Source organism: Trachurus trachurus (genome assembly GCF_905171665.1).
Source record: "Trachurus trachurus genome assembly, chromosome: 8".
Taxonomy (NCBI): Eukaryota; Metazoa; Chordata; class Actinopteri; order Carangiformes; family Carangidae; genus Trachurus; species Trachurus trachurus.
The window spans coordinates 10,779,977-10,792,657 of NC_139905.1; the positions used below are offsets into that span (position 1 = coordinate 10,779,977).

The 12,681-nt window shown below is 39.1% G+C and overlaps 3 protein-coding genes across 4 annotated transcripts in view; 2 read left to right on the forward strand and 1 right to left on the reverse strand.

Annotated features, from left to right (window-relative positions):
* cUnh16orf89 (chromosome Un C16orf89 homolog) overlaps window positions 1-12,681 on the reverse strand; it is a 302,917-nt gene that overhangs the window by 220,065 nt on the left and 70,171 nt on the right. The window lies entirely within an intron of this gene.
* Window positions 924-2,897, forward strand: cmc4 (C-x(9)-C motif containing 4 homolog). Of its 2 annotated transcripts, none has more exons than XM_083977271.1 (3): window positions 924-1,025; window positions 1,115-1,174; window positions 1,284-2,897. In XM_083977271.1, the coding sequence occupies exons 2-3, from the start codon at window positions 1,117-1,119 to the stop codon at window positions 1,418-1,420; spliced, it is 195 nt and encodes a 64-aa protein (XP_083833397.1). In that variant the 5' UTR covers window positions 924-1,025; window positions 1,115-1,116; the 3' UTR covers window positions 1,421-2,897. The 2 variants fall into 2 exon arrangements, with proteins under 2 accessions (XP_083833397.1, XP_083833398.1); XM_083977272.1 differs by having other exon boundaries at window positions 930-1,028.
* Window positions 3,889-10,578, forward strand: LOC310989894 (hsp90 co-chaperone Cdc37). Its single transcript, XM_083977047.1, has 8 exons — window positions 3,889-4,264; window positions 5,210-5,491; window positions 6,136-6,241; window positions 6,356-6,471; window positions 7,495-7,617; window positions 8,300-8,482; window positions 9,815-9,886; window positions 9,984-10,578. Exons 1-8 carry the CDS (start codon window positions 4,157-4,159, stop codon window positions 10,134-10,136), a joined length of 1,143 nt encoding a protein of 380 aa, XP_083833173.1. The 5' UTR covers window positions 3,889-4,156; the 3' UTR covers window positions 10,137-10,578.

Genomic DNA, 12,681 nt, shown 5'->3' on the forward strand with positions numbered 1-12,681 from the left:
TCTATAACTCAACAGATATTTATCAGGATCTTGCTATCACTCAGAATTAGATCGTATAAAGAAAAAGCCCTGAATTTACTACACCTGGCAACTGCCATTTAATTTGTCAGTATTTTAACATGAATGTGGTAGATTGTCAGTTTAGAGTACCTTATAGATCACTTTTTATGCTTTCCATGTGAAATCCTGTATCTAATTTATATTTTTGCTAGATTTATTTTCCTATTAATAAAATTATCTTGTAACATTACACATGTGTAGCTACATTTAATATAGCAGTGATGACTACATTATTGTTAATGTATGATGGAAATTGTATACAACTTGCAACTTTAATACTCAATGTTAAAGAAAAGCAGGCCATTACTGTAAATATGAACCGTTTCTTTATTTGCCTATCTTTATGAATAAAATTTAAATAAAAAACGTGTTATTTATATTTTTCTATATATTTGACCTGAATTATTTTATAGTTTCCCCTCATATCTAAATATACACGTGTAGTTTTTGATTCAGAGCTACAAATAGCAATTTCTGCTAAAAAATAAAACAAAACAAAACAAAAAAACCTTTGTTTTAAATGAAATGGTGTGTATTCATTTTTTTTTAAATTATTATTATTATTAAATGTACAATACAATGTCAGTATCAGGGCAAATAACAGAGAGCAACATAGGCTATCCAAACATTATATATCCAAAGAAAGGCAACATATCCAAACAAGTATAAACATTTAAACATGTTTATAAAAGTAAATGAACAAATAAATTAATGCTTAAATAACTAATATTTGTTTAGTTCATGAATTTGTCAGGAGAAACCACCAGTTGTCGCTGTTGCGCCTTGTTAGAGATGTTTTCTTATTGGCTGTAGCCGAGCCACGTGATCAAAACTTTAGGAGAGGAAGTGACGTAACAGCACCACAAGAACCAGGAAGTAGCGTTAGCTGCTAACTTTAGCTTAACCTTTCAACCAGGACTTTTTTGACTACTTCTATCTAATGTCGAGTTCCTGAACCGACGAAGGTGGTAAATATCAGTCTCGAGCCTGATGTGTCTTTGTTCATTCCCGTCGGATAATGTTTGTAAAGTGACGCGCTGTGCTCTGTTTGCAGACATGCCACCGAAAGACCCGTGTCAGAAGCAGGCATGCGCAATTCAGAAGTGTTTACAAGGTACACTACTACACAGACACACACACACACACACACACACACACAAAAGAGCCACTTTGTTGTCAGAGAAAAGAAAATCCTGACATTATCCATTATCCTCCTCCTGCAGCGAACAAGTACGTGGAGAGCATGTGTGAGGATGTGATCAGGGACATGCGGAGGTGCTGCGAGCTGCAGGGCGGAAAGTCCATCTGCTGCTCCGGGTTCAGAGACCCGAAACCTGCAGAGAAAAAGAGTCAAACATAAGACATAGGTGACACTGTATATTGTATGAACTGGATAACTGCTGTCTGTGTTGCAGCAATGCAGACAGAGTTGTTATATGATGTGAAATATGATGAAACCAAAGCAGATATTTTGGCACATACAGGTGCATCTCAATAAATTACAATAGTGGAATGGAAAAGTTAATTTATGTCAGTAGTTCAATTCAAAAAGTGAAACTAATTAATTATATAGATCTATTACACACATAATGTAACATTTCATACCGTTGTTTATCTAATGTCTATGATTATGGCTTACATTTAATGAATAGCCTACCTAAAATCCAGGATCTCAAAAAGTTTAATATTACAAAAGACCAATTCAAAAAAAGTAGGAAATTGACTTTTCCATGATATTCATTGAGCTGTGCCTATATTATGTACAGTGGAGGTGGTGCACTCATAGTTTTGTGTGATTGACAGGTCATACAGGTATTTATTAAAGGGAAGTTCAACTAAATTATTTTCCAGAGGGTTCCTACCATTGTGTCAAACCCATTTATCAAGCACACACTTGAATGCACTTGTTTGTGCATGTTTCGCTGAGATACACAGTTGTTATATTGCAGGTGTAATTTAAAGCCATACACACCCATAGTGAACTCACACAGGAGGAGGTGATATAAATTATTTTTGACAGGCTGGATATCAAGTGATTATACCCTCTGCAGCATTGTCAGGTTATATACAAGTGTGCTTGAATCTCCTGTCAGCTTCATTGCACTTTCTTGTTAAATACGAATTACACTGCCTTTTTATTGCTTTGAGTCTGGTGACCACTATTCCCACTGAAGTTACTGTACAATCATCTAAATTTACTGAAAACACCGGTGGGATTTTAATATCAAATGTAAATACAAGTCTTTATTTGCATTATATTGTCACTTAATTCTTAATAAAAGATATATAGTGTGTTGTCAGAAAAGGTTTTTCCGATATCCCAGTTGATCTGTTCACTGTTATTGCTGCCTGTCTCGCCCAAGGCTATTTTAAATAAACGGCATCACTCAGCATGTCTAATGTGGGGTGCAGTATTTATTTTATGCAAAAGGAAAATCACTGGTAAGCTATGCTAAACTTGAGAAATCACCTTAATAATACATTTGAATTTGTCATTACATAACAAAGCTTTTCCGTGCAGAACATAAATATTTATGTGCCTCAGACAGTTCTATGGAGCTTTTCAGGACATGAAAGGCACCGTGGATCACCGTGTTGTGGAAAAATAGTTTCTCTAAGTTAAATTGCCTTTGGGTATGGTTTGCTGTCTACTGTGACTGTCATCATTGAAAAACTGTTCTGTATGATGTAAGTCAGGCCCAGTATCAGGTGTATGCATTTGTATTAGCTGAGCTGATGTCTAAACGGGACATTAAACTTATTGTCTGTTGAGTTTTTGTTTATCAATGTTATAATTTTAAAAAAACATTCTTCATCCACATTTCAAAATAAAAGTGTGTCTTTCCTCATTTTTGTTGTATGAGCATTGACTTCATGTGAAATTGCAGTTTCTAGTCAATAAATGAGTTTTCTTAATGTTATCCACCCATTTTAAAACATTTTTTAATAACATAATTTAACAGAAACTGATCAGATGAGGGGGAAAACGGCAATGATCTTTCACAATGCTGCATTGTTACAAAAACAAAACATATGAACATATGTGAGGGAAGTTTGAGAAAAATTGAATAAGAATACAAAAAAATAAATAATATGACAATACCATTTTAGAGGCACTTTACATGGCAAAGCCAGATGACATAACCAGGGCAACCAGCAAGAAATGAGACAAAAACGTGATGGGAACATTAATAAAGAGTGAAAAATGTTCGACATCCAGAGAAAATAGAAACATATTTGTGTTTCTAATGAGCAATTATTTTTTGTTTTTCATAATTGTGTGCAGTGCATAATTGTTGTCTGATAACAGACATTTCATTTGGCAGACATGTGATGTTTTGCTGTGTGGTCAGTGAATGAATGTTGGGTGAGTCAGTGAATGGATGCTGATGTGTGAGTGTGTGATTTACATTGTTTACTTTATTTATTAGAATTTCTTTATTCACATTTTTTTCCACATCCCGACTGTGCACCTTAATTTCGTTGTACATACATGTATAATGACAATAAAGTATCTTCAATCTTCAATCTTTCTTATTATTTGAGTCACAGATGCTTTGAATGTTCAGTGTACGTTTGGAAAGACAAAAAAGGGAGTTGAGTGACTAAATTTAATTTTGTGTATGTGGTGGTATTTTCCTAAGATCATTATTAAATTTATGACATACAGTTCTTTTTCTTCTTTTTTTTGTTTTGTTTTTTATTTTACTTTTGACATCATTGACACCAAAAAGTAGGCCGACGTTGCTCCAGTTTGAGGCGCTTTTTATGCAATCTACGTGGTGACGTAGGTCCGTGTGACGCAATGACGCACGGACGTCGAACGGAAATATGCAGCACCAATTCTTTCTAGAACTCTGAAGCAGCAGTCTCTCCCTCTTAGCCCACGCTAGCTACCTTTATCTGAGTCCGGCTCTCGGCTGCACCGACCGAGCACAGCTACTACCACTAACACATTTCTGAAGAGAGCAGCCTTCTTTTGTTATATGTCTTTTGGACTCGATATTCGGGCGAGCTTCGTTTAGCCCACGAACTTAGCCGAGCTAAAACCCTAAGCTAACGCTGTTTACGTCCGGCTGCTGCTGCTGCTGGCATCATGTCCAGGATAGACTACAGCGTGTGGGACCACATCGAGGTGTCAGACGATGAAGACGACACCCATCCCAACATCGACACACCCAGTCTCTTCAGATGGAGACACCAGGTACCAGCTTTGAGACTCACCTGCTTTTTTAAACGGGTTATTTTACTTGTAAAAAAAGAAAAAGAAAAAGATGAACAGTCATGTTAGCCGGCTAGTTGTTAGCTGGTTGTCTTTGCTCACTTTGTGCTGCACGACTCATTATTACCAAGTGTCTAGTAGTAGCCTAGAAATGACACACATCCCTGATCAGCCCAAGATCTGAGGAAGCCTATTGTTAAAGGGGTAGTTCAACATTTTTGGCAAATTCGCCTGTTGTCATAATCCCTATAGTCATAGCAGTAGGTTCATTATCTTTAATTATTGGTACATGTTGTTTTGAGATCTGCAGGGCAGAGACGTGAGCTACTCGGCGAACACAATGGAGGTGAACGGTACAGGCCCCCTGTCCCTCATCAAACTCATCAAATACACAAGCCAACAACTCCAAAACGCTCTAATGGACAAGTTGTGACCTGCACATTCACCACACTATGAGATAATCACATATAATGTAACATCACGGCACATGAAGCAGATACTCAAAACCACTTGTGCTTTTGAAATCACTCCGCCCAGCAGTAGTTCTAGCTACGCATTTGCCTCAAAAACAACTCCATCTCATAATTATACATTATTATTTCATAGCGTTGCGAATGTGCAGGTCACAAATTCTCCATGAGAGCGATTTGGAGTTGTTGGATTGTGTATTTGATGAGTTTTGAGGGACAGTGGACTTGTACCGTTCACCTGCATTGTGTTCACTGAGCAGCTCACGTCTCTGCCCCACGGATCTCAAAACAACATGCACCAATAATTAAAGGTAATGAACCTACTGCTATGACTAAAGGGATTATGGCAATAGGAGTATTTACCAAAATGTTGGGACTATCTCTTTAAAAGACTGTGGTGGACATTGAGGTTTTTGCCTTTGTGGTTTTGTCTGATCATGTGGTATTTGTTCTTTAGGCACGGGTGGAGCGGATGGAAGACGTTCAGAAAAAAGGAGAAGACCTTAACAAGACCCTCGGTGACTGCCGGCGTAAACTATCAGAGGCCACAAAGAAAGTGAAGGACCTGAGCATTTCAGGAACAGACGACGCCAAAGCAGAGCTGAGCAAAGCCCAGGCCGAGGAGAAGAAGCTGAAAAAAGAGGAGCGAGAGTGGGAGAAGAAGGTGGACGACTTCAACCGGGATGAGAAGAAGATGCCGTGGAACGTGGACACCCTCAGCAAGGACGGTTTCAGCAAGGTGAGGCAGATTATAAGGATCTTAAAACTACCGTAGTCTCTAGTCACCTCAGCTCAGAGCCTCTCAGTTCAGGAGAGAGTATGATAACATTTTACACTCCCCACCAAGCCCCTATTTCAACATAATACCAATGGCAAATTATGAATTTCTATTCATAGTCTGTGATTCAAAAACAATATGTGTAGGCCTACACTACAAGTTGCACTACAAATACAACAAACATTGTATGTAAAGCGTTTGTTTTTTTGTTTTCTTTTATCATGACTCTCGGCTCTCTATCATCAAATATTTTACCTTTGAACACCACTCGATGTTCTCAAACATTTTATTGCTGTAGTTACTGCCTCTAATCAGATCAGAAGGTGATGGGATTGGGAACCAGTGTGTTTGGAGCTATGTATATATATTTATTCAGAAGTAAATGTCTTATGTGATTGAGGTTAATTATTATTAAATTGAGTTAGTCTCTGGCATCCATATTCATTTTTCTCAGATTATCGAATTTGTCTCCAAGTCTGGATTTATAATGTACATGTCCTTGACTCGTCTTGTGTTTTTTTTTTTTTTCTCTTGCACTTTTCTCTGCAGAGACCTGAGAAAACGCTGTGTATTGATTACTCTGTTTTGCTGTGTGTCATCCACAGAGCATTGTCAATGTCAAACCGGAATCTGCTGAGGAGACGGAGGAAGAGAAAGAGCAAAAGCATAAAACCTTCGTAGAGAAATATGAGAAGCAGATCAAACATTTCGGTACGGATTCACTGACTCTTCATCACCCACTGTTATTCACTGTGTTTTACAGGTTTTTTGTGTTTTTTTTTATAAAGTAACAGTGTGGTCTGACATCACGTCCTTTTCCTACAGGCATGTTGCGACGTTGGGATGACAGCCAGAAGTATCTCTCCGACAACCCTCATCTCGTGTGTGAAGAGACGGCCAACTACTTGGTCATCATGTGCATTGACCTCGAAGTTGAGGAGGTAAACACTAAAAGAAATGTTCCTCTGGTCGCCAGTGTTTTTTTTTTAAAGAGCGCCCGCCGCCCACATCCCAAATATGTGAGGACCGACCTACAACAGGCCGCCTATCTGTCACCTTGTGGGCTGTGACAACAAGTCTCACAGAAAGAGTGGATTAGCATTTTTTTTAATGACATGGCTCTATTGAATGCTGCATTACATATCAATGAATAACACTCTGATTCTACATTTTACAGTCTTTTATTTCTGTAACAGACCATTGCTAAGTAAAACAGACCGTTGCTAGAGATGCCGCTCTGATCGGAGTTGCACAGAGCAGAAGAATATACAGGATATTTACCTTAGTTATCATTTTTACCGTCATTAAACAGCTTGGGACTAATTGTGATGTTAGATAAATGACTTGTGGGAGAGTGGAGGCTCTCTGCCTTCTACACCGCTGCTGAAAACCAAACCTGCGATCAGAGCCTCGGCTCGGACCCGGTGTCACAGCTCTCGTCTCTGTGGCACCGCAAGTCCGCGGCATAAACGCGTCCGGTAAACCACAATCTCTTGTTTATGACGGATACGACTACACAAATACACACATCGTAACATGTTTATGATAATCCATCGATCCACTGATTGATTATCAAAGGCTTTGTTGAAAACAAACGCACATGACCGGGAGGAGGGTGAGTAAAACAGCGGAGAAGTGACCAGACTTGCAGATTCGCTAAATGATGTAATTTATGAATCGATAAAAGTCGTATTTTGGTAAAAATTACGTCTGAAATTAATTATTTCACTCATAAGCCGTGTAATAAACGGGATAGTGTAGAGTCCTTCATCGTAGCCCAGACAGTCCGTGATCGTAGCTGTGCCTCGGTCCTCAAGATGGCGCTCACAACAAAACCGTCACGTGACTGAAACCCATGAACACAGAAGCTAGCTTTATGGACTGTGTCTGTGTGTGTCTTAGATTTTATCATTGTGTGTTGATTAAAATATGAACTCTATTCTAACAATGTTTCCCTCTTGTAGAAACATGCACTGATGGAGCAGGTGGCTCATCAGACCATCGTCATGCAGTTCATCCTGGAGTTGGCTAAGAGCCTCAAGGTGGATCCACGCGGGTGCTTCCGTCAATTCTTCGCCAAGATTAAGGTGATTATTTGTGTTTTGTTTGGATGCTTAAAAAAAAAAAAAATCAAATCAAATAATTTACAGCCTCCTCGTAGACCAAACTGTTCCAGGAACAGTGGAATCAGGGGGGAAGTAAACTCTCCGAAGCCCTTGTTCCACATCTAAAAGAACTGTGAAGATGAGCCAGGCTTATTCAGCGATGGATTAAAAACAACAGCGGCGTTTGAAATGCAATTTTCAATTTTCACACATGAGGAAATAACAACAGAGTCATCTTGTTCTCTCTGTTTATTGTTGTGAGACTCTAATGTTTGAGTTGGATGTAATGAATGAAAGATAATGAGAGAGTGAAGCCCTAGAGCACCTGTCTCCATGGTTGTTTACTTTCACTTACTCTCTGTCATTTGCTTTGTTCTTTAATAGTGTACGCTTTCTCTTTCATTTACTCCGGAGCTCACTCTCAAACACTTTGTCCTGTTCCTCCCTCTCCTTTTTTTTTCTCCTGTGCCCCAGTACTTTCTGAATAGTCAGAAAAGCACTTGCTACAGGAGCAGGGACTTTTCCACAGGAGTTAAATTCACTTCCTCCTCTGAATGAAAAGCATGTTAAACTCCTGATCTGGGGAGGCTCCAGTGGTGGGGAAAACCCTGATTCATCCAAATACTTATTGTGTGTGTGTGTGTGTGTGTGTGTCCTGCCGCAGACAGCAGATCAGCAGTACCAGGAAGCTTTCAATGACGAGCTGGAGTCATTTAAAGAGCGGGTTCGCGGCAGGGCGAAGATCCGCATAGAAAAGGCCATGAAGGAGTACGAGGAAGAGGAACGACAAAAGCGCCTGGGACCAGGGGGGTTGGATCCTGTTGACGTGTACGAGACCCTGCCACAGGTGAGGTCCCATCGTTCACAAGCAGTGATGGGAATAACAGCGTTAAAAAAAAAAAAAAAAGTTACTGTTTCCCCAATTACAACACAGTTGCCATTACTGACAATAAAATGCGCCGTTACTTCACTCAAGAAGTCCCGTCAGAAAATAATACACCCGTTTTAAAGAGGAACTAAGCAGGATTTTCTCGTGGCTATGCTACATTTTTACCGTAATTAAAAGTGTTACAACCCACTTTGTCTAGAGGTGAGAAGGAAGTAACAAAAAAGGAAACCAGGATGCAGGTTAGAGCTCTTCACGGATTTATTTAAGGAATGATGAAAATAACTGAATGTTTGATACAAAACAATGGGAAGGCAGCGGGTGGCGTCAAATCAACAAAGTCGCTAGCAGACTCCAATCGAACCTACATAAAGTAACTGACTAACTAAATCAATACAAAAAAAATAGGACACCACCCATAACCTAAAAGAAAATCACAGGGAAAAAACGAAGGGGAACGATCCCCAAACAAAAGAACAAAAGACTAAACCTAGTGCCCAATTCCCAAACGAAGAAGTACAAAACTAAGGCCTCAACATAATTGGCAAACAGGCGATGATGACGCAGAGGGATTCACCTGGGACAAAGGCGGGGCAAACACACACAGACTACCCAGACAAACCTATACCCATAACAAAAGCTTAAAGCTCCAGAGTAATTGTGCTAGTTAACTACATACGAGATAACTCAAACATACGACTTGTGAGTTGTTACGAGTGAGAACGGAGGCTCTCTGTCTTCCACCTGGCGTCTCACGGCTGAAAACCAACCTTGCAACATCAGCGGAGGGTTAGCAACACAGCGGAAAAGCGATCAGACTTGCATAGTTCCTCTTTAAGTGTGCGTTATATACACAGTATTTTCAGTTCATCAACTGGTTGGGGAAAAATGTGTTTATCTGGAACTAACCAACTCCAACAGGGAAGATGCTGCGTCACTGTGTCTGTTCGGCTCAGCAACGCGCTGTATCACTCCGCCTACTATCAGCTGTTTGGATCAGCAGCGTGTAGGTGAGGCGGAGTGATACAGCGCGTCGTGGAGGAATACTGAGTGAGTTGGTTAGTTCCAGATAAAGGGGGTTAGGGAGAGAAGTCCAAGTAATTTGACATATTTGAGCATTTTATATAAAAAAAGGAACGCAATAGTTACTTTTTGGGGAAGGAAACCATACCTAATTACTTTTTTTTTTAAAGTAACGTGCCAAATACTGTTTACAAGAAGCCCCAGCATTGTTTTATGTTGACTTAATGTATTCAGCTTTAAATGCCTAATGCATAATATTCTTAATTACAGGAAATGCAGAAATGCTTTGACGAGAAGGACATCCAGATGTTACAAGAAGTTATTAGCAAAATGGACCCGACGGTAGGTTTTCCTTTTCCTTTCAGTCTTTTAAATGCATATTTTTCTGATAAAAAACACATGCCGGCCAGTTATTAAACGTGATTATTTCATGATTTAGGAGGCCAAGATTCACATGAAGAGGTGCATAGAGTCGGGGCTCTGGGTCCCCAACTCGAAGGTGGACGACGGGGATGAGAAAGGGGATGAGAAAGAGGAAGAGGCGACCTACGAGGAGGTGAAACAGGAGCAGGAAGAAACTCCGAAGGAATGACCAATGACGATCCCCATGAATTGTTGCTTGTGCTTTACCCACTGTATTGCAACTCCACTATGTGTATGACTAGTTTTTTGCCAATCAAGGAACAATGAAATAACTCCTCTGAAAACTTTTAGCTGAGACCTATGGGATTAGTGATTGCTGAGCTACACGACATTGCATCAATATCTCCTGCTTGGAAAATAAACTGCTGGTTGTGTTTAGGTCTTTTATTTGTTTGGATATCCCAAAAAGTTGTATTCTTGCATTTATTTGTATACACCGCTGTTTATTTGTGTGGGTGTGTGTACGTATGTGTACACACACCTGCTTTTTTTTTCTGTTTTGTTTGTTTTTTCTCATTTAAAAATTTAAGATTTGTTTGACTTTCAGGGTATGAGTAAACAATTGGAACACTTATTTGAATTTTTCTAAAGAAATTGCTGAAGTAAAGGTTGAATTATATCCATCTACACAAGACCAAGGTGTTGTGCGTGACATGCTTTTCAAATCATGAAGTGACATTTGCTTTACATAGAGACTAAGCCACAGTAAATCAATAGATATGCCATGACCATGACATTTTATAACTACACCATAAGAAAATGATCAATATAAGCACACAAAGCAGTCAATATCAGGCCTAGGGATAATTACTCACACTGGCTACACTCATACTGTAGTTTGATACGGCCCAACCATTAGCACAAAATGGATACGAGACCTAAGTGAGTCCTTGTACGGCTTGGAGGGTGATTGATGGCGTACACGGACCCCAGTTGTTCCCATCTTGGCCAAATTAGGATTCCAATTAAATGGATAAAAGGGACCATAAACGTTGCCAGGATGATCGCTGTCATGGGCCTCTGTTCATTTATGTGACACGTTAAAAGTGCTGGATAGATGTGGTTGGATTTGATGCTTTAGCTTTCAATGCTTTTATTTTGAAGGTTAAAGTGGAATATGATGGAAACTTGATATAAGAGGTGATGAGTTTTTTTTTTACTTTCTTTCTTTCAAAAGCCATTAGTCCGTACTCAGCTGTCACAATCAGAGGGACTGGAAGCACCTTGTGTTACCACGGATACCTTTCACTGCGAACTAACTAAATGATACCGCACAGCTGAACCCCCCTTTTAGTCTGATAAAGGGCAGAATAAAAAAAAGAAAGCCCATTGAAATTTTAAAGGTGGCGGAGGATGTTTAGAAAGAGCCGCTGTATTCAGTGAGCGTGAGGTCTCTGACATGCATTTGCACAGTGGAATAGATAATGATGGCACAAAGCATCAAACGCTAGAAAAAAAATACTATTGGAATAAAATCATGACATTTAGTGATGAACAGAATCCCATGCACATCATGAAGACTGAATGAACCTCTCTTATCAGAAGTGGGACTGTGGGGGTGTTTCTATTTGGTCTAACTGACCTCTCATCCTGTGTCGGTGATGGGGTCCGTTATTTTAAAATACAGGCATGAATTATTGTTGTTGACTGTGATTAGGAAATTAAGTGTTATAAAATTGGGAGTGATAATGTGGTGGCAGTGTTTGCTAGGCTTTTATATGACCGATGAAATTGACTCTTTTTTTCTTTTATAGCAGTCCAGAACTGCAAAACTAGTGTTTCTCTTTATCGTTGGTACTGTAGTGTTGCTGGAATTAGTGATGATACTGGATTGTATTGATTTGGTTGGAAAGGTATTTATGAAATGATGTCTCTTGCATGACTGGAAATGGTTGATTATTAAACACTAGAGACATTTAAGTATATACAATGCAATGCAATGTTGCTTTTGCTGAAATCCAATGCATTTATCCAAGAGGTGCAAAGATAAAACACCACTCTGCCCTTGTGATAATGGCAACAATCTCACATTGAGAACGAGAGCTATAGGAAGGCCACCTTCATCTTAAGCAAGACAATATTTCATGGAAACTTTTCAGGTTTAGATTACTTCTCTGGTCTCAAACACCATGCACAGCATAGAGAAATACACATGATAATAAAAACATAAAACAATAAAAGTGCTGCGACGTCGATAGAAATGTTAAGTAAATAATAAATCCCAATAAAAATATCTTAAATACATAGCCAACCCCAAAAATAAAACAATAAGAACTATGAATAAATTAGGTTCCAAGAAGATCTTGTGCAAATTTGCAGTTTTTAACGCTTGTTTATCAGTGTAATGGCACCTTGAATAAAGCTGTTTTATTGTGCTATAATTTACAGCTTTTGACTTAAAACCTCTGTCCAAACCTCATTGTGCAAAGGGTGCAGGTTGACATTTAAAGTGGATTTAGATATCACCTGTAACTATCAAATTACACAGTGAGACAGTTGTTGACAGTTGAGCAAACAGCAAAAAAGATTTACAACTTGACTAACAGGTTCAGGTTCAGATTCAGGTTCAGGTTTAGGTTACTTTATTGTATCTGTAGGTTGTTTTGCACTTTGCAGTCAGGTGATAATGTCCTTTTGGAACATATAACAAAACCACAGACTGTATATAAAAAGAACAAAACACAGTCAAATGTAACACAAACCAACGCATAGGC